The 22,365-nt window shown below is 38.2% G+C and overlaps 1 protein-coding gene across 10 annotated transcripts in view; it reads left to right on the top strand.

The window, feature by feature from the left end:
* Positions 1-22,365, top strand: part of BEGAIN (brain enriched guanylate kinase associated) — a 158,818-nt gene that overhangs the window by 3,239 nt on the left and 133,214 nt on the right. For 5 of the 10 annotated variants that reach the window (XM_038137986.1, XM_038137987.1, XM_038137985.1 and 2 more), the window contains exon 2: positions 1-11. This exon is cut by the window's left edge. The exons of 2 other annotated variants lie outside the window; for them this stretch is intronic. In XM_038137986.1, coding sequence (XP_037993914.1) covers positions 1-11 — 11 coding nt within the window. Of the gene's footprint in view, positions 12-5,883; positions 7,368-22,365 lie in introns of those variants that run through there. 3 more of the 10 variants (XM_038137983.1, XM_038137981.1, XM_038137982.1) reach the window with 2 other exon arrangements.

Raw genomic sequence — 22,365 nt, 5'->3', positions numbered from 1 at the left:
TCTCAGTCAAGGTACGCAGCCGCGGTTGGTCATTTAAACACAAATCTGATACACAACTGTATTCTGTTATAACTGTTATTCACAGATGCTATTAACTTCTTCTAGCTAGGAAGCTCTATCTCTCTTGGATGGGGACAAAAATTTATCAGGCAGGTAATATCACAAGCTTTTTAGTGCTGAGAAATTCCAACATGAAGGAAAAGCTCTAGTGTTTATGCTCTTAAGCTTGGCTTAACTAGACCACTAATCCATTCCTCACACTGTAGATCAGCCTCATAACTTTTTGTATTCCTCTCTTCCAAGCAGTCCATTTTTTGGACTGTGGATAAATAAAAGATCACTTAAAACACTTGAAAAAAGATACAGTCTGCAGCTTCATTTTTCTGGCTTTTCTCAGCAAGAGTAAAATTTCTCTTCCTGGGAGAGAAAAAGGCCTTTGGCAATTAAGGGTAGCCAAATGTCATTAGCTGTTGCCATAAGTATCTTGTGTATATCTTTGAAAAACTTTAAAGATGTGCACAGTAACTTGTGTCCACAGTGCCATTTTATACTGCCAGGGAGCAGCCAATACAACAGCCAACATCTTACAACTGATTCTGATTTGGCTGCTTGCTCAGTGATGGAAGCTGCTCTGACAGGATGATCTTGAATGCAGCAAGGGCCTGTGTCCAATGGAATGCTGTGCTGGAATTGAAAAAAATTGGTATATTAAAACATTTTGTGCTTGCATTTTTCTCTTTAATTTTTCATTTATTTTTAAAGCTATAAATATAGCTTGTGTTTTAGTTGGGTGTCTGTCTCTAATTTTACTGCAGCTGTAGCATTTGCCAGAGAGCAGTGGCTCTGTTTTCAGGGTGATGCAGGATGTATACCAAAAAACCATCTATTCTCTAATGCTCAGCACTTCTTACAGGCCTATCACAGCTCTTTCTAGAATACAGCTATAAATTAAATGAATCAGACTTATGGATGTTGACAAGAAAGATGACACAGCAATTTGTTGCTTTTAGTTTAGTCACCCTGTAACTGTAAAACAGATAAATGTTTTACTCATCATGGTAGAGAGGTTGATTAATGAGAATTTAGAGCAATTTAGATCCATTATATCTTTAGATTTAGATTCAAGGCTGAATGTAGACACTGTTCACCATGCTGATTCCCACATAGAAACAGAAGTCACTGTTCTTTAAGACACCACAGTAGCTTTTCACCTCCTTTTCATACCAACAAAACCTTTCTTAAGAATCCAGACTGATTTAATGGTGGCAGTACTGGTCCAATTTTCTGGTTTTCATACCATGTTAGAAATCTAGATAGAGAAAGGAAAAACCCATTCTAACTTTTTCCTATAAGAAGTCATGCATTAAAATAAAAGAACTGAATTTTCATTCTACTGGTCCTGAAGACAGCTAAATCTTACAGACTCAGAGCAAATGTCTGCTTAAAGTCTCCTTAGGGCTGAAACACTTTCAAGCAGAATCTAGTGAGGTAAAACCAATACATATAACACTGACTACATCTCCACTCCATTTGAAATTTTTTGTTCCAAAAGGAAACAGAAATAGTGAAAGTAATATTCAGTGAAATTGAATTTTTGCTGTGTGAGGCCTAGCATCCTAGAAATAGATAATTATTAATTTGAAAATGTGGTAGAATTTCTGGAGAACAACTGTATAGAGTAATGCTGAGAAGAATTTAAGGAAACACTGTCTTGATGATGAAACTGGTGTAGGCAACCTTATAATGAAAGCAAATTTGTATTTGACAACCATTGCAGAAAAAAAGAGAAAAGGAAGCCATCTGTTGGAAGAAAATCCAGAGAACATCTGTATTATTTAAAGGGGTAAACTGAAGTGCAAAACTGGAAGGTCCATAAAACACTTCAAAATTAACTGCATGAAGTGTGAAGAGGACTGGATAAGATGTGATAAAATTTTCATTTAAGGCAGGAGGCAAGAGTACATCTGAGCAAGAATAGGCACTGGGAGAGTTGGGATGTAGTTATTTTAAGAGTGGAGTATCTGCTGAGGGATGTAAATATCTTCAGGGCAAACTGAGAACTTTGAACTGAGTGCCATTCCGACAAATTCTAGTGAGTTTGACCCTGGCTCTTAGGCAATATTTCTGAATAGTTAAGAAGTTAAAAGAGAACTAGGAACACAAATACAGGAAATACACACCATTATAATGGAAAACTCATTCTTTCCTTCAACAGAAACAGCGCAGAAAACACGGTTACTATTCATCCAAAATATTGGAGTCTACTCACTGACTCTAAAAGGCTCTGGAACCAGACTTATTTGCAATTAAAATAAACCTCAATATTGTTTAAAAATCAGATTTACTTTTTTGTTTTAATAATAACTTAAAAGTTTCTTATGAATCTCAAAATGCAAAAAAACCTTTATACACATTTGGTTTTTTTATGATAGATAATCTGCTGAAGATATTCTTGTTCATGTATCAAGACATACTTCTAGATACAGAAAAACTTAGTACTAAAACTGTTGAATATTGTCTACTTTTTGGCCCAAAAATGTTCACATCTTCCACAACTCTACACAAAAAAACTTCTAGTTGTCATAACAACATCCTGCAGCAGATGCAAGATAGCTTGTACTTGCTTTTAATACAATTAGCAAAAGTTAACATCTCCTGAAGATTAAAAAACAGGGATATTATTTAAAAGGGAAGGTGGACTTAATCTTTTTTTAATTTTTAGTTCCCACAAAATTCAGCTTTTATTTTAAAATCTTCAGTCAATAGTCTGTAGAAATATTCCATTGCATCATCATATTTGCAAGTAACTCTGTTATGTTCCATGTTTATACAAAATATGCAGGCTTCTAATAATGTCTGTGTAAAATGACACTCAGAATATAAAGAAGCCTAAATTTAGAAAAATACTGATGTTTTCCTAAGGAACAAGTTTACTAGACAAATTCCTGAATGCTTCAATCTTGTCAAATGCAATTCTAAGTCATTATGAAAGTCCCATTTAAACTATTATCTTAACTATTATTCCTTTATAAGTGTTCCAGATTCAACAGTTAGTTTACAGTGTCACTCTGTGTTTTTATATCAACACTAAAATAGAACAGAACATCTTAGCCATTGCAACACACAAAATTACAAACTGTATCCACTCGTGTCCCTAGAAATGTTTCACTTATGAGCGACTCTTGATGGTATCTGGAGATGTCTCCTCGATCAGGGTCACATTATGAAGGATTTGGTATCACAGAAGTGCATAGAAAAATACAGTCCTTTCCTAATTTGAAGACTACAGTCCCTTCCTAATTTAAAGGCCAGTTAATGCCAGTTACAGACCAAATTTCAGGTTTTGATCAAAGATCAACAAACTTGACAATGGCAGAGCTGCTGATAAAGGCCAGTCTTATTTACAGTGAAGTCTGTCCCTTAGGTCAGACAGTTTTCACTTGATTTGCACAGACATACTGTTTTATGTCTGTCTGTTTGTCCAACAAACAGACAGACATAATTATGTATTTACTGTTTAATACATAATTATGTATTTACTGTTTGTCCAACAATGGTGCCCTCCATTTCGAGAGTCGGGCAAAATTAATGCGTAGCTTTTTCTCTTAAGATTATGTTACTGTTAATATGACTGGTTTAGAAGAATTTAGTAATCTGGCAAGCATCCACCTAGCTGAGGCATATTGTAGTCATAAATAACAGAAGAATTTGAGCTCTCTGAAGTTATTTATTTCAAGAGTACAGGCCAGACTACTGCAGAAAAGTATTGCTATTCACAGACACACCTGCTTGCATTGGAAAAGGAAATTCCTTATATCCACAATGTCTTCAAAGCAACTTAAATATATAAGGCAAAATAACTTGAACACTTCAAAAAATAAGTCACTTAATATGCAGAAAATAAATAATGAACATGAATTATTGAAACGTTCAATATATCAAACATTCAGATTTTTAAGCATATTTTGTTTTAATAGTCAGATTCTCTATTTGTACACATAATGGAAATAATTTCTGCAGTTCTGTTAGTCTCTAGAGAATGTTTTGGTGAATTTACTTAAGAGAGAACACAGAATAGTTACTGTTACTACAAACTTGGATAGCATTTGTTCTGACCAAGATTCAAAGTGATTGATGTGAAAAGATCTGTATCATTTAAGAATTATTTTCCATTTTGCAGCTGTGGATAATTTTTTTCTCAATAATCAGGTATGTCTGTGTCATATGTCTAGAGTTATTAAGCAGAAATCACCTGAAAAAAGAAAAGAAGCAGTACAAGTATGACACCCACAAATGTTATGCACCTTACCTAAATTACCCATAACCATTTATCTATATCTACACCTATACATATATTTTACTGCTATGCAAAAAACATCTCTCTGAACAAAAGAGCTCTTTTCTGACAATAAAAAAGAATTATATGATCCGTTTTTATTGTCTGTAACACAGACTTTTTAAATTCATACCTCAAAATTTGCACATAAGCAATGGATAGCTGAATTTATGGTTGTAGTTAACATAGCTTTATTAATGTACAAAGGAGTCCAATCTCTCATGAATTAAAAAGCTCTTGTTCAAATAGGTACAAGTCATTACAGGTTCTGGCTCAACAGTGAGGCTTTCTCTGTTTCTGAAGCAGGCATTATTAATAAAGTCCATTAAAACTGCAGAACTAACACTTTGCCAAGCTCTAATGGATCTGGAAGGCAAAAGACCTAAGATGGATTAGCATAGATCCTGTGTATTTCAGAATCCTGTTTGCTTCAAGAGTTACATTAAGTTCATATAAGTCTGTATTGGACATACTGAAAAGTCCCTGAATTCTGGCTTTGCAAGAAGGGAGTAGTGTTGTATTGTTCCCTGACTGCATTGAAAAGGTCATGAAAATCTTTTTGTTGACAATTGAAAGCATTTCCCAGCCCTTTAAAGTGTTAGCATTCACATTCAAGTGAGAGTGGCATAAATTAATCAAAAACAAGACTGTGTGAGCACGATTTATGCATTTTTATCCACATTATCTCTGTGATCAGGATAATGTTTGTAGCATGCAATGGAATGGCACAGTCCCATAGAAATATGGAAGCATTTCAAAAAGTAATTCCAGTAAAAGCAATTGATTTCTGATGTGTTAAAAGGATCTTCATGTTCCCCTGTTATTTGCAAAATTAATGTACTTACTGTGTTAATTTGAGAGATTTGCAACACTTCAGCAGCTTTTATGAACTATGATTTAAATGAGTGTTGGAATTACCAAAGTGGAGACAATAAATTCTAGGCAGTAAGTAAAGTGCCTTGTAATGAGGGACCTAAATGTCTGCTTCAAAAGCACATGTAACTACCTTTCAGCTCAAGATGCTGTTGACCTCTCAGCTATACATGGTATTTGTAAATGTGCTCTTGTGTTTAAGAGAGGTCACTCAGTTTTCTGCTTGTGAGTCTCTTCTCTTTTTCCACTTGCTGCATTTGACAGTAATGTAAGCAGAGTCTGAATCCCACCATGCAAAAAGGGGTAAATCACTTGCTTTCACCCTTATGCTAAAAGAAGGAGATGCAAAAAAAAAATCCAAAAAAGCACCCTTTTAAATTTATCATTCAGTCATTCCTCTGGTCATTTCCTGTGGCAACACATCATTAGGACACTACAAATATCCACATTGATTATAAATTCAGACTATAGTCTTTAATCTCACTTAAACTAGTCCTCAGGTTCCTGCATATACAAACCAAAAATAGAAATTCTTCACTTCACAGTTCAGACTTGCCTGTCTATAAAGACAGTGAAAAATGATAAAAACTTCATATACAAGATACTGAAAGAACTTATCTTTACTACTCCAAGCTCATTGATAATGTTGAAATATTGCACCTTGCTTTGGATCCTAACCTTTAAAAATTATTTTAGAATTAAAGTTATGGCAAAAAACAAGCAGGTAGAAAGTGCGAATCACATTTGGTTTGCTTTTGTAGCAGATCTAGCAGATTTGTCACTAACTTTTTTAATAGAACAGCAAACACTAGTAGCATTAGAACAATATAGCATGACCTTCTCTACTATTGGATTTTAAAAAGCCCTGAAACAGAACCAGCCCAGACTTTACTTAGCGAGAATTGATCTACATCATGGTAGTTTGATTTCCAGTTCAACAAACAGGAATATATCATATGTTGCTTTGGGTCAATGAAAGCCCATGCTCATCCACTGAACACTCAATACCATGGAAAATTTGTATGTCCTATAGATTCTCTTCATTGGTATGGTTAATTAAAATGATGAGAATTTGCAATTGAATTAATGATGAAATATATGCATGATTCGGGGTGCATATGGGACAAAATGTGGTGGGTTCATTGTTATGCTTTCCAAAGATATGCCTGTTGCCTTACAAGTTAGAGGATTTATGGGAATCCCTCTTTCAGTGCACATATTTGACACACAGACACTAAAGTAAATGGAGCTGCTGTCAAAAGGCTCCATTTCCTCAGTTAAGCCAGAGGGTGCTGTGCCTGGAAGACCAGCCAAGCAAAAGGGGGGTGGCAGGGTGAAAGAAGAAAGAGCATGCAGTGCATGCACCACTGCATGTGCGCCAGAAGTTGGAACTGATGCAGAGAGGACCCTCTCTGGAGATTTGAATATGAACAGTTACTCAAAACGCTGCAGCTCCAGTGAGGACAGCTTTGAGTTACAGGGCAGCACAAGGTCAGAAGCTAAAAGCTTTGTTAAAAGCAAAAATAAGGATGAAGGCTATCGACCCCATCGATCAAAGCACTGTCAGAAAGAGGGTGAAAAAACTCACGGACTGGAACACTCTTCTCTGTATCCAGCAGAAGTGGGAAACACAAGCCAAAAGATCCAGAGGCAGAAGAAGACCCACAAGAAAAGCAGTTCCTCTACATCTGACTTGAGCTTGGTGAGTCAAGGATCATCAAGTTCATTGTCTGTTGTTGAAGAAAAAATAGAAGCTAAACTCAAATTCTCTCAATTTATTAATGAAGTTACTTTCAGAGTGCTTGATCCCATGAGCCTGAGGGCATACCGAGCTGCTAAACTGAAAAATACTTTTCCATCCAGTGTGAGAAGCCTAGATGGTTTTCATATTAAGAGAAAGTCTCCTGAAAACATTCTACATGGGAAGACCCATGAAGAAGTAGACTTAGAGACCCTGAGAAGTGACGACATCGTGGCTGGAGCACGACCACACAAATTAGAGAAATCGTTGTCCCTGGATACAAGTCCCTCTCTCAGGTCATTTGATAATGGTGTCTCATGCAGAACAAGACCTGGCTTGCCAGTAGAAATTATGATTTCTCAAAGCAAAGGAATGCCAGCCACAAAATCTGCGTCTCTTCCTAGAAGTACAAGCATGGTGAGCTCTCTCAAATATTTTCTTTGGGTGATATATGACAAGGACTTATGCATTAGCATGACTATTTGAAAAGTGTTTCTGTCTTCTTGTGCGGGTTCTTATCATGTAAACAAACTTTTCTGCAGGGTGGGAACAAAGAGGGAATGTTTATTTTTAGTAGCTCAAGAAACCAGCTGTAGAAGGTATGGGAGGAAGGAAAAACAGAATAAAATTTCCTAATCCTTTTCATTTGTTGTCTGGAAGATGGCTTTACAAGAAGGTTGTTCCTGCACTGCAATGAAGCATGTGTATAACCAGGTCAGCTTGATATGAGCAGTCAAGGCACCCTCAGAAAAGGGTGAAGAGAGCTCTGTGACTGACCACTCAGGTATTCAAGGTCACTAGTTTAGAACTTGGTCAGGTACCTCTACACCAAACAAGAATGCTCAATTACTGTGTTTAAATACTTCTGAGGGCTCTGACATCCCAAAAGTGTTGCTAATGTTTGTGTGCCTGGAATTAATACATATCAGTTAATAATTTCTATTTTTGATGTGCTGAAAACAACCCCAGCAACCCCAAAACCTTAAGAAGAAAAAAAAAAAAAGGTTGAAGCTTTCTTCTACAGTCTGGTAAAAAATATTTATGTTTTTAATTTTTTCTTACGAGATTCTTTCTTTGGATGAGGAAGAGGTATTTATGCCCATAAAGGAGAGCAAAGGGAAATGGTTGTTGTTTGCTAGCATGGCACAGTCTGGAATCCTGAACTGCCAAACCTTGCATTAATATAATAAGTTAGTATGTCTCCAGAGTAGTATTTGCAATTCCACTAAAACAATAAAGGTCCAGGAACTATTGCTTAAAACTAAACGCATGTTCACAGATGTTGCTAAACTGGGAGCTATTGCAACTGCATTATTCTTTAAAAAGTCTATTCAAGTTTAAAAACAAAGAAACAAAAAGTTATTATTTCATTTCAGAGAGGACTGTAGCAAATAGGAAAACATCCTGGTCTTAAGAATTTTATTCAAACTTCAGCAACCTGAGCTTAGGATTTTATGTCCTTGGATGTTTTAATTGCCATCTATCGAAGATATCTGGAGGAAGAAGAGGTGAAAGGTAATGAAACAGAGAGAATTTGCACACTGTGTTGTGTCAAAGCTCCACAATGAGAGCTGTCCTACAAAGGGCTGAAGAGGCTTCAGTCTGAGCCCATGGCAGGATATGCTTTTTTCAGATTTCAATTAAGCATCTGTCAGAGCATCTTTTCCAGTGGACTTGATTATATGTACAGATTGAAACTTCCACCCGATTGAGTGCTGACTGACTAAACACTGCCAGTGCTCTGTAATTCCACACAGTTAGTGTAGGCATCAGCCTACTCCAGCTGAAGCATCAGTCTGCACTAAGCCTAGTCATTTAAATTAAACACAGTAGTTACCTGACATTTTACCTCAACAAACAATGCCTCCAACTGTGGAGCTCAACATGAGAAAATAAAGAAATGGCAGGGGAAAATACAAGAGCAAAACCTGTTCAGCCTCATCTACAGATCCATGTCTCCTACATGCAAAACCTTTGACTTCAGTGTAATTTATTTAGTACTAAGTCCTCACCTGAAGCATGCCTAGCAAGGAGCAAAAGGATAACGGTATAGCCTTGGGTGTCATTATTGTAAAGATATTTTAAAAGTTCTTGGTTATGTAATGTTCATTTGAATGCTCATAGAGAACATTGCTTAAAAGTGTTCCGTGTTTCAGCTGCCAAGTTATTATTTATGTGCAGAAGATAATCTTTGAGAAAAAGAAATAATAAGATTATATTAACTTAAATATAAAAACTAGATAGGAGAGGTATAATAACACATCCTGAAGAGCATGAAAGAATATGCCTGAAAGTTTGAGATTAAAAAAGCTGCACCTAATAGAAAAAAATGTGACTCAGAAGATGAATGCTGTGACATTTCCTCCTGTCTATTATGTTTTCTGAAGACCCCTGAGGTGTCCACAACTACCTCTGTACAACAGTTGATTGGATGCAGACCCACTAAAGTGATTTTCAACTTTTAGACTTCTCAGAACTGGTCAAAATGTTCCATTTCTGCAGTAAGTGTTTACTGGTTCAAAACCAGCAGCTGCTGAAATGAAATCTCACCAAAAATCCAACAGCCACTGTAGAGTTATGCAGAGGACAGCTAAAAGAAAAAAAAAAAAAAAAAAAAAGGGATGCTTCATTGTGTGACTAATAAAGGGAATTGTGATAGGTAGAAAGCAATTCCAAAATACAATGGACATGACCTTGATGTGGTCTAAATATTTTAGTGACCTGGCCAGCAGGATAAAATAATTTTTCATTTCTATGTACTGATCTAAATTTTAAGTCACTGGACAAACAAGCAGGAAAGGAAAATGCTAAACTAAATGAAAGCAAACCTCTGAATCCACACCAATGTAGTGGAGGGTATGCAACTTGAGACTATGTCATACTCCCAGACTGAAATGATATGACCAGTTCAGTGGGCTGAAAATACAGGAAATGTCTGAAAAGGGTTGTACACAATGGAAAGTTTCCAAGAACTGGAAAGACATGCTTGTCAGAGTCTGTCAAAGGACAGATCAATACAGAGAGAAATGTGGATGGACCCAAACAATACATATTTTTTTCTTAGGGTATGTTTCAAAGAAAGCCAGGTATGAAAGGAGAGTAGTCTGCATCTTTTAATAAATTTTTTATCTCAAATACATTTGTTCCAAGTAACCAATACTTTCAGGAAAGCTTTATGTACCACTACTACTGTTCCAGGAAGTAAATACAGGTTAAAATTTAATTCTTAAATAATCATACAGGAGTCTGACTTCAGACCTGAGTAAGTCTGTAGCACCTCAGGATTTGAATCAACCTGAAAATTACATTTCAGTAACTTCAGGAATACATGAATGAGGATCAAATTTCCAGCTATGTCTCATTTTTACATACCTACTTTTGCCTACACAAGGAGCCATATAACACAACATTAGACACTGACTTTTCTTGGTCACAGGAAATCAATTTCTTTCTTAGAAGAGCTGTATATTTCCATCCTACATTTAACTGCTGGTAGTACACATTCTGTGTACAATAGGTCTTAGAAACAATTTTTGACCTCACCATTGCAACTATATGTATACATCCCCTGAAGAATTGTGCTTTCCTCATCTAAGACCATGTCATTATCACACAAAATAAATACAAGCAAACCTGATCAAAACAAATGATTTACTAATCTGCAGAGGCTGTCTTAGAAAACAAGCTTGGACTGGGATAGTGTCACTTCTACATTTTGGAAGTTAAGATTTCACATACTGTAAACTAAGACAGAATAAGGCGGGTGGTGAGAGGCAGAAACTTGGCCATGCTCCACATGAATTTATCATGCTTATGGAGCCATATACTCCTCATAATCCTCCTAATCTATATTTGGATCACAGAATATTCTGCATTGGAAGGCATCCACAAGGATTATCAAGTCCAGCTCTTAAGTGAAGAATCACAAGGGGATCAAACCTGTAACCTTGGCATTATTAGCACCAGACTCTGACCAACTGAAGTAGGAATGTTAAGGAGTGGAAGGGACCTTAAATGCTATCTAGTCCAAATCCCTGCCACCATGGGCAGGGACACCTTCCACTAAACCACACTGCTCAAGATCTTGCCCAACGGGGCAAGATCTTGAACACTGCCAGGGTTGAGGCATTGACAGTCTCCCTGGGCAGCCTGTTCCAATGTCTCACCACCTTCACTGTGAAGAAGTTCTTCCTAATATCTAAAATAAATTTCCACTCTTTGTTTTTGCTCTGTATTCCTTGTACTATCAGTCCAGTTCACAATGAGTCCCTCTGCAGCTTTCCTGTAGCCTCTTCAGTTGCTGTAAAGTTGCTGTGAGCTCTCCATGCAACCTTCTCTTCTCCAGGCTAAACAGCCCCAGTTTCCCCAGCCTGTCTTTGTAGAAAAAGGTGCTCCAGCTCTTTTTTTCATCTTCATGGCCCCTCTGGACTTGCTCCAACAGTTCTATGTTCTTCTTATGGGCACACCAGAGTTGGATGCAGCACTGTGGTGGGGTTCCACAAGGGCAGAACAGAAGGGCAGAATCCCCTCATTGACCTGCTGCCCACACTCCTTTGGATGCAGCTCAGGACACAGTTGTTTTTCTGGGCTGTGAGCACACTTTGCCAGCTCATATTGAGTTTTTACCAACCATGACCCCCAAGCCTTTCTCACAGGGCTGCTCTCAATCAGCTCTCTGCCCAGCCTGCAGGTGTGCCTGGGATTGCTCTCATCCAGATGTAGGACCTTGCATTTCACTTTGCTGAATTTCAAGTCTGAGAATAATTTACTGGACCTGCAAAGCTGCACCAGTGAAGATAGATGCAATGGCAATTGCTTATTTCCTAGACATCACCTGGCTCAGTCTGGTACTTCAGCCACCTGGAGGGTCATTGTGCTGTCATACTCCGTCCTGTGTGATTTAGTCTCAAGGGCCAAACTGTGACCCCATACAGGCAATTCAATTCCCTCCAGTAGCCCTAGCAAAACCAGCCGAAAACAAAGTATTCATTCTTATTCTGATTTCAAGCAATCTATGCCCTAAAGGATTTAATTTCTATAGCCCTTGAGACAGAAGGGGGCAACTGCCTGCTACAAAGGATGATATCTTTATAAAATGCTGATGAATGAAGCACAAGGTAGAATAACACCCTTTTTCACTCCTCTCACAAGAAGTCATTATTACAATAGCTATTGTAAAGAAGAAATATAACCAGAGTAGACATTTATATAGGATATTGAGAAGATTCAAAGGTTCATGTTTATCTCTAGCCCAGGTAGGCTGCTTAATTCCTAAGGAACCCTGTAGGTAGTCACTGAAGCACAGTGTCACAGACATTACCACAAACAAGGAAAATTATATTAATTTCTGCTCTATCATTATTTGTTGTCCAAGAGGATTCCTGCTGTTTATTTGTCTCTTGCAAGACAAATGTCTGAGCAAAAGATGGCTTCCTGAAGGTGCACAAGCATCTTTGGAAATCACAGCCTCACACACCTGAACTTCACAAGCATGAAGGGGTTTGATCCCCATATGGGCCATTCTCTTAAGAGTTGAACTCAAAGATCCTTGTGGTTCCCTTCCAACTCAGAATATTCTGCAAAAACTAGAAAATCTGTAAGAAGAGAGGAAGATTGTCATGCAAAAGCCGTGGTAGAATTCCACAGCAGTAGAAAATGCAACCAATCTCCCATTCTAAATGAAAGTTTCTAGGGCAGTTTCTAGGTTCTCATTTTCTAGGGCACCTAAGTACTAAGAGAATCTTGCTGAAAGAGCAGACAAGATTTTGTTGCTCTAGGTCAAAGCTCTTTTGTACAAGGTTTTGAATCCTCTTTCAGCCCTTCCAGCCTGCCACCATGATGTAAAAATAGGCATTTGCTTTGTGCTTGGATGAATACCAAATCTTTCATTTCTATTTACAGTACAGTGATGTTTACAAGAAAGATTTGGGTTCAAATACATTATAATGGAAAGTATATATTGTTTCACTGAATCATGCATCCAATATGCTAAAAAATAAATAGTAGGAGGTGGGACCAGAAGGAAAGGGTAATGAGGTGTTTTGCCCAGGTCAGTGATTAAGCCAGCAGCCAAAAACCTGAAAATTCTTACAGTGTCCTATTTTCTGGTCTGTTACTGGTCTTTCAGACAGGTGGGTCAATGTAGAACTACCCTCAATAGCTGATATAGAGAAGCTGTGGTATCTCTAAGTTATCAGAGGAAAGTAAGAAAGTGAACTACATCAGATGCTTCAATTCTTTAGCATGCTATACATGCCCAGAGCATATCATTAGGGCCTTTTATGAGTCTGATACAGCAGTGGAAAATGTCACATGGCCACCTTTCCTGACATCCTGGCCTCTTTCTTGCCATGGCATTCCACAGGACACTGCACAGTTTGTTCCCCGCTGCTTTGCAAATTGGAGGTGACCATCAGGTCATCAGTAGCCTAATTTTTTTCTCAAAATGAGTATTAAAATGGATGGTTTAATTCCTTTACCATAACCTTGATTGACAGAAGATGGTGTTCACTTCTTTTCACCATTCAGATATACCAGGCAAATACAACAATTTTAAGACTTACTAGTTTAAACTCATTAGTGTATGAAGTGAGCATAGCCACTGAACTACAAGCAACATACACCTTAATAACTTCACTCTGTTATTTTTCCTGCATCTGCAGATTCCTGACAACAGTCCCTGTGTCTGGCAATACTGTGAAAGAATCTTACATGCTAACAATTGCATCTGGGTGTGGAAAGCCAAATACTAAATCTTTAATTATCTGGGGCTGCTGTTCCTCGGTACTTCCAAGGATTTCTATTGCATCATTATAACCTCTCTCCTCTGATACCAACTCTGTTTTCCTGTACACCACCATTATGAGATGATCACTCTGGGTATAGTAGTAATGAGTAGTATTGCAAATGTATACACCACTGTGTACGCCTGGGGCTTCCAGGGTAGGTAAATTAGCTTTATAACACCTCATAGGTGTTAGGCAGCCAAATACTCTAAGCTATAAAATCTGATGGCCAAAGGAAATGGTAGTACCTTCTGAGCTCATTTCATCTGAAATCAAAGACAAATCTCATTTTCCACCAATTAAGCTCTCTCAAATATATCTTCTCAATCTCTGAGAAGACTTAGCCATGTTAGGCTTGAAGCATGCAACAGTATTAGTTGTACGAGCAGCAGCCAAGCTGGGGCAAGATGTAGCTCAGCAAAGACTAACAGTCAAAGTATTTAACCAGCTTCACCAGTTAAATGCAGAGTGCTGGATCCTCTCTTTAATTTCCTTTTTTTTTTTCCATGACATTTATGGTTCGGTCGCAAGATGTGAAAGCCAAGCAGGCCATGTGCAATTTCATCCATAGTTAACACCTCTTGTCCCAGTACTGAGGCACTGACTCCTTTTTCCAGAGCTGAGGAGCGCAGCAGCCATGCACTGTAGGAGAGATCAGCATAATGTTTTTAGAGCAGCAGATGTGACATCGTTTTACAAGCAACAGAACGAGCAGATGGTGTTTAGAGAGTTCTCCTTGCCTGCTCTAAAACACCTCCGTTGGGTCACTAATGGATCCTTCGTCTAGTCGAGCACTGCATAAAGCTACAACACTCCCAAGATGACGCATATGGTCATTTACAGCTTCCCAGCCCATCAAATACAAATTAGATCAAAATCTTCTTTGCAGAGCATATACCTCTATGAGCCAGTGCTCAAAAGAATAAGCTGTTTATTCAAGACTGGCTAAAATAGACAGTCTGAGCTGCTTCCCAATAACAAGAATGTGTTTTCAATGAAATTAAGTGTTTCACCATGAAGCCTGCATTTTTATAGTTAGGGTTTTTTATTCAGTTGTCCTCCCTTTTCTGCCCTCTCACCCATTCTTTTTTAGAGGAGAGCAGCAAGTGAGTCAGGAAGGAGATATCTGTATAAAGGAAAAAAACCCCAATATTACAATGGTGAATTTCTGCTCAGGATTCAGAGCTCCAACCAGAAAATAAAATCATTTTCCAGCCAAAGTTACTCTTTGCCTTCAGAGGGGCAGCTACTCAAACAGAGAAAAATCTGAGCCCATGCAGTTCACATTGATTTCGGTATCTTTTGGCACATGTAACAGGAAAGCAAAATTTGCAGTCAGAACTGTTTAGTATTCCTTTCCCAGTGATTTTTGTTAACATGACTTTTCCCCTTCTTTCGAGTTTGAAAAACACTCCTCAATTGTACTTTTTATCTTTGGATGCCTTTAGAAAGAAATGGTACTTTCAGAGTAATGGAAGCTACAACAGCCTTAGGACAATTACCATAAGCAGAGATGCCTGAAAACTGCAAAACTAGGCAAGGGAAGGTGAAAGAGCAGGAGGTAAAAAAGATGAATAGATCTCTTTTTTCTGGTCCAGCTTTGGTCTACAAGTGTTATTTATGACAAAGATTTTAAAGGTGCTTCAACTCATTTTCGTTTCTTACTTCATCCAGCAGCCTGTGTTTGTTTTGTCTACAAAATGTGGGGTTTTGCCCTGCCATAGCAGGCTGTGGTAGATCATAAAAGCAAAGACCTGGGTGTGCACTGACTCTCTCACACAGCCACATGCAGTACTTAACATAAGTATTTTCCTGGTCCACATAGTGAAAACCTCTGAACTCTACCAAGAAAAGATTAAAGTGCAAGGCACTGCCCAGAGCCAGAGGTTGCTCTGATTTAATTTTCAGTTGTGAGGGACTGATATTTTTCCATACTCATTGTAAGGTTTTCAGTTCTATTAAAATTCTGCTCAGTGATGTACTGCATGCAATTAATAGAAACATAGATGTAGCTTTGCTCCAGCACTCCCACTGTGTTCTAACATCTAACTGGAGTAAAATAAAAGTTTACTTATTAATATGAACCCACCACAGCAAGCATTTTGGGGACAGAAAAGAGGGAATCAGAATTACATTAATCTGCCAAAGCTGCATTTGCATTACACTGTTTCCTCTGTAGGCTTGGTGAGCCATGGGTTTTAGTCTCCCATCAGAAAACATAATATTAAAACTTTGATCCCAACAAATTCAAAGAACATAAACTTTTATGAATTATGGGGTGGTTTAAAAGGATTTTATACTAAATGTGGGTCCTATAAATTAGGCCTAGCTGCCCCAACAGCATGACTCTGTCTCAGAATATCAGGAACTTTTGGTTTTGACCTCAGGTCAGATAAGGAGAAGCAGGACCCATTTGGGAACCTATTTTATATTTATAAAATACATATTTTTCATAAAGCTCAAAAAATTTGTATTTTCACAGACTACCAGAAGCATTTCTTTCAACCACTTCTTCTTTGCAAAGCAGCTTAAATTTGACCTTCTTAGATGAAACTCTTCAGTGCCAGGAGGTTCAGGTGACAGGAGAAGACATCTTGTGGATAAGGAAGAAGTAGATGCTATAAATCTTGAGTTTAAAACATTATATTCTCAAAATTAAGCTGGGAAGATAAGGGGGGAAATATTAAAAGGTAGAGACAAAACTGATTGGAAAATCTTATTGAGAGATAAGTTCATGATCCTTAGTTGTGACCAGGGTCTCAGGGGTACCAAAACTATATGTTATTAGCAAGCAGTGCCTTTCTTTTGAGATACCATTACTTTCTATCAAGAGAGAGTAAATAAAACATGCAATTCTGCTTCTTTATCGGAGTTAGAAACTACAGTAATGTGTTTATGCCCCCTGTGTAATACTCTTGAGAGGATGCTTTTGAAATTCCAAAAATGCTGATTTCCCAAAAGTAAGCAGCTACTTATGAAGTTTAAAGAAACATTTCCTGTATTGAAATTCACTCTTAGTTGAAAAGCCTTCAAGTGTTTTTTTTTTCCTGTGTCACACTTAGTACCTAGAATGGACAGAAATTGTTTAAAGATCCCACTGTTGTCTCCATGTCTCAAATCAGCAGTGTATCTACATCCAGTTCCCTTTCCCTTTTCACTACCAAAAGGGAATTTCCAAACCTTCTTTGAAACTTAACATTGAAAATACCCAAGGGAGCTGGATACACCAGTGTTGGAGCATGTCTTGCTGAGCAACCAGCTCCTAGACTGTAGTCTGCAGAGCCTTCTCCTGTGACATTGTTGACCAACAGCTCTCAATTTCTGACAGTAAATTCAATACCTGCAAAGACAAACTAAAATTATTCAAATCACATCTGTATCTGTCGAGCTTATGAGCTGTTTGCATTAATATTTGATGTTAGTTGGGCAAGAATGATCAGGGATACGGCAGTCTCAGCCCTCTGCTCCCTGCTTGGATAGAGAGAGCATTTTAAACAAAAAAGAATGAGGAATAAATACCAGGCCTGTTCACTTGCTCTCTTAAAAATGAAGAGATATTTCTGCCAAAGAGCAGCTATTCCCTGGATAACTGTAGCAACAAAAACCCAAGTGAACACAGATAAAATGAGCAGCTATTGAGGATTCAAAAGCTGGTTCACAACCACTTATTTCTCGAGCAGCCAGCCAGACCTTCGCTCCGCTTGCAATGCTGCGCGGTGCTGCGAGCGCACGGAGAGCACCAGACACGTCGTGTTTCTGGAGACTCAGAGCTGATTCATAGTCTTGCAAGGGGAAAACTGGGAATGCTGGTAAGAGAGCAGGATATTCAGAGGAGCAGCAGTCATAGGCTGGAGGGCATGAGCAGAATTTGGTGACACAGGAAGGTGCCCAGGGCACAGGGCTGGAGCTGCCCCTGGTGCCCCTGGCTGACCTGGCAGATCCAGGGGAGTCCCCAGCCCCACAATGGGATGCCAACGGAGCAGAGATGGAGGCAGTGCTGTGCCAAGAACTTGCCTCCTGCCACTCCCACCCAGCCAATCCCCAAGCAGCAGTAGAAGATAAAATATTGCCCAGTTATTATAAGGAGGAAACAGAACCACCATATTGCAACCCGCGCAAGACCAGAGTTACTCATGGAGTAACAAATTGCTAAGAAAATCTTCCTAAAATTAACTTCATAAGTGCCCATATTCACCAGTAAAATGCAGAAAAGATCCTTCATTTTTGCTGGAAAAACCTGTGTTCTCTTGCTTCCTTTTGTGATGCTGTAGTAAAACAAAATGGAAGCTAAACCAGTCAGCAGTTTCGTGAGGGAAGTGTACAGTCCATTGTAATCAATGCAGTTAATTAAAAATACAATTAAAACAGAATCAGTCATGAGAATTGGAACACAATAAATAATTAAAACAAAATTAGTTTGGCTCTTTTGTTAAGCCACTCAGTCCCCAGTTAAAAGTAAATGGCTTTTTACTTCATTGATAGCTACAAAAGCAGACCTTTGCAGCCCCAAGTTCTTCCAGTGTTAAAGTGGAAATGTGTAAGATCTTCCCCCCACCTTCCCCTTTCTCTACACACCTTCCACAACCAACCTGCCATTCAACTCCCAGTGCTGCAAAATTGGGAGCTGGTCTGAGGAGTTGCAAATACAGAGCAGAAAAGCAGCATATGGTAGTAGAAAATAACAAAATGCCTGTTAATTATTCCAACCAAACACGCAACATTTCCCTACAGCAGGGGGCAAGCTGTTGGGAAATTATTATTTATGCGTTTATTTATGTTGGAAATAGGCAAGGGCAGAAAGAAGTGAAACTGTTCCACTCACAAGCTACTGGCAGCTTTTTTGTATCATATTGCTCATAATCCTTCTGGGGTGTTGAAACTAACATTGCAGGAAGCAACCTAGGAAGGAAAGAGGCTTTGTTCTTCAACCACCAGGCCTTCAGAACAAGTGTTGGATACCAACATAGCTAATGTCTCATTTCTGAGCTCAGGTCTGCAGGAATTCCTTTCACAGATGATTGCGTCTCTGACTGATATTAACCCAGCAGTGTTGTATAGCCCTATAAATTGTGTATTGACAGCTCTGCCTGGTTTCCTGCTTTTCTTGTATTTGCATTCATTCACATTTTCAATGTTCCTTCCTTCCTTCCTTGAAGGAAATGCATCTCTCCCCCGTGTTGGGAAATGTGAGTAACAAAGAGTGGGATGCTGAGAAGAAAGTTTCAGATTTCACTTTCTCATTGCATAAGCTTTCAAATTCTTCCAGTTGAGAGGGAAGAAACAAATGGACCTTTCTGGCTGAGTCACTATTTAATAACACAACAATTAGCTAAACATCATGACAAGCAGGGGTTAAGTATTTTCCACTCTTAATGAACTTTAATCATCAGAAGAAAAACAAGAGGTAACTCTTCTAGTAACTCAGTTGTTTTAGTACCACAGATCAATATCTTGATTTTTACATTTCTCAAAATTATGAAGTCTAATAGCTATAATAAATATTAGTATATGTCCTTTAAGCTATAATGGAATTTTATGAAGGTGCATATGCATGGCTGTAATTTGTAGGATGAACTGGCTAACAAATGTCTTTTAAATCCTTACTTTCTGTGGAACACTTGTTAACACCACAGCTGTTCCAATGATTGTTACTTATTGTGCCAACAATTATTTCCCAGATAAACATTGTGGTAAAATGTAGGTAAATTTAGATACAGATTTATAGGGAATAAAACTGGCTTTTCTTACAATTGTCTCCACTGCTTTATTGTGTAACTTTGGGTAAGGGTCAAATTTGGCAGTTCCTCAGTTTCTCCAGCTGCAAAATAAAAATAACTCTTAATCAGTTTGTTTAGTGTTTCAAGATCCTCTCATAAAATGGATGTGTTGCAAAAACATTCCCAGAAAAATGAGGAATCCTTATTCTAATGTATGCTGGAAATTTTTCCTAGCCCCCTGTAGTACTTATCAAATCGATGATATTTAGGAGTGTTTCTGTTCTTGCTATTCTGAAGTGTTTACGCCTTGCTTTGGTTTTTGTTAAAAACTTTTAAGATGTAGCCTGCAAGTGAAAACATGGGATCTTTTCCTGGAATAGATAATTATATAGATAATTAAATAGATAATTACATTATGATGAGTGTTAGAATATCATATAATCTTTATGTCTGAGAGAAAACAACTAAGAAGTGAAAGAGGCTCCCCATGGAAGGGGACACAGCACCAAGACCATCAGGGTGTTTGGACAATGTTCTCAGGCGCCTTGTGTGATCTTTGGGGTGTCCTGGGCAGGGCCAGGAGTTGGACTCGATGACCCTGATGGGTCCATTCTAACTCGGGATAGTCTATAAACCTTGTGGGCAGTCTGGCCAGCAAGGTAAAGGTCTAGCATTGCTTGAGTCCCTCTTGAGGCACTGAGGGACAACAGAATCTTGTGCTTACTGCCCTAATACTCTGAGGAATGAACATTAGTTTATTTAATTCCTCAGTTTCCTAAGATTATTTCTATTGAGCAGTCCTTTTCCAGTGGGCAGTTTTGCATGCGTCATTCCCAGGTCAGCTAAATTAGACACACATTCACCAAAAGAATTACCTGTTTCCACAAATGACTGTACACCTTCCTTTTTTCCCTAGAGCACATAGATCGACACTGAATCGTGTCACTAATACCCTTTTATTATATCACGCTTAGCATAGCTTATGAACCTCCTAGTCATAACAGAATTTTACAAAAACATGGATATGTCCCTCTAAGGTAACTAGGGTATGATGAGCTTCTTAATTGCTTCAGTTTGTTGAAAGGAAAATTTCTGTATTGCAGTTGATAATTTTTGCTCCAGACCAGTAAGGCTGGTTATTTCCAAAGTTACTTACAGCCTAGTACCACATAACCTCATTATTTTTCTTCCAGATTAGGGCATCAACTCTGTAAACCTTAGTAACAGCATTGATGTGTTTTCTAGGGAAATTCCTTGAGCATCGAGTATTAACAGGATTTTCCAACAAAGGTGTTGAATGTGTAAAAATAAATTTGTTATGCTGTCTTCTTTGGTCTTTTTACGGGCATCTAAATCTATGAACATATTAACACCTTTGTGTACCATGTAAATTTCTCTCCCTGAAGAAATTATTTTGTACTTATGTAGTTCCAGTTGGGGTAGATGCAACAAAAATAAAATAGAATCATAAAACCATGGGATCATCAAAGTTGAAAGAGACCTTTAAGATCATCCAGTCCAACCATTAACCTGTCACTGGCCCTGTAACCCCTAAACCACTAAGCCACATCACCCAGCACCACACTCAGATACCTCTGGAACCCCTCCAGGGATGGTAACTCTCCAAACTCCCTGGGCAACCTATTCCTATTAATAAATCAAATTAGGTCCGTGTAGAATGTCAATGCACTGTCAACCCCTGAAAACTTTGATCTATGTAGAATGACTGCACGTCATGGCAAATGTTACTGTCTTGTCTCAGGTTTGTCCTGAGTCTTTCAGCAGTCAATGCCTTTTCTGACAGACAAAACTGGCAGGACTTGCAGCCTGCAAAGTTGTTGTAGTTCAGACTTAACTCAGTTGCAGACTTTCTATATTTGCACTTTCCTTTTATAGCTCAGAACTAAAAATATCGTACATTTCTATGTCAAATACAGCACTCAAACCCCTGTAATGAATTTTTGCAGTTAAATTACCATGTCTGGATTAACTGTAAACTATTAATTTAAGTAGAAGTGCAGCAGAACTTGTTACTGTGAGAAATAAATCTACCTTTTTATTATCTTGCTTTCCATTGTCATCCATTGCCTTCAGAGATGATAGGTGCACCATTAAAATCTTTTTCAATTGTCATCTGTATTTCCCCAAATACCTGATCTAGAAGACCTTTTTCACAGCTCTGTTTTTCTTTAATATTTCTGCATTTTTTATTTACCACTGGTGCAATGGGGTGTTGCACGTTCACCTTGGGCCTGCAGTTCTTCAAATAAATTCTTTTTATTCAGTGATGCCTTTCTACCTCTCTCCATTAGAATACCTTAAAAGTTAACTGACAGCCATGTCACTGTTTTATATTAATGCTTTACCTCTCAAAATATTAAAAGTAAACTCAGGGAAAAAAAAAACCAAAAACCCAAGTGCTCAAAGAACTATAGCTTTTTGTGCACTTCTGACATAAAAGCCTGAAATTATCTATCACTGGGTTTTATTTATTTGTGGAGAAATGTGATTTAAGGATTATGACAAATACTGCAAGTAGGAAGTCTAATGATACATGTGCTGTTATTATCAACGTATTATGTTTTATAGCCACTGTGGAACTACTCATTACTGAGATGCGAAGTCAAAGGCAAAGCAGTGGGGCTTGAGAACCTAATCTTGCAAACACTCACTGTGAGGGAGTGTGCTTCCTGATGTGCTAGGCAATGAAACAAACAGGCAGGAGAGTATTCACTTGTGCTTGGAGTCACCACTCATCCCCATTCTTTGGGTTGTATTCCCAAACTGGATGAGATGTATGTGACAGGCACTGCTTAGAGGTGAGAGGGAGTATCTTTGGGATTGATTCCCAGGACAAAAATGGTGATTTTTCTCTGGAATCTCATCACTTGTGAGCTGGTCAGCCTGGCAACC

This window comes from Motacilla alba, chromosome 5 (genome assembly GCF_015832195.1).
Source record: "Motacilla alba alba isolate MOTALB_02 chromosome 5, Motacilla_alba_V1.0_pri, whole genome shotgun sequence".
Classification (NCBI taxonomy): domain Eukaryota; kingdom Metazoa; phylum Chordata; class Aves; order Passeriformes; family Motacillidae; genus Motacilla; species Motacilla alba.
Note: the sequence above shows the minus strand (reverse complement) of the source record. Positions and strands in the feature narration are given on the sequence as shown.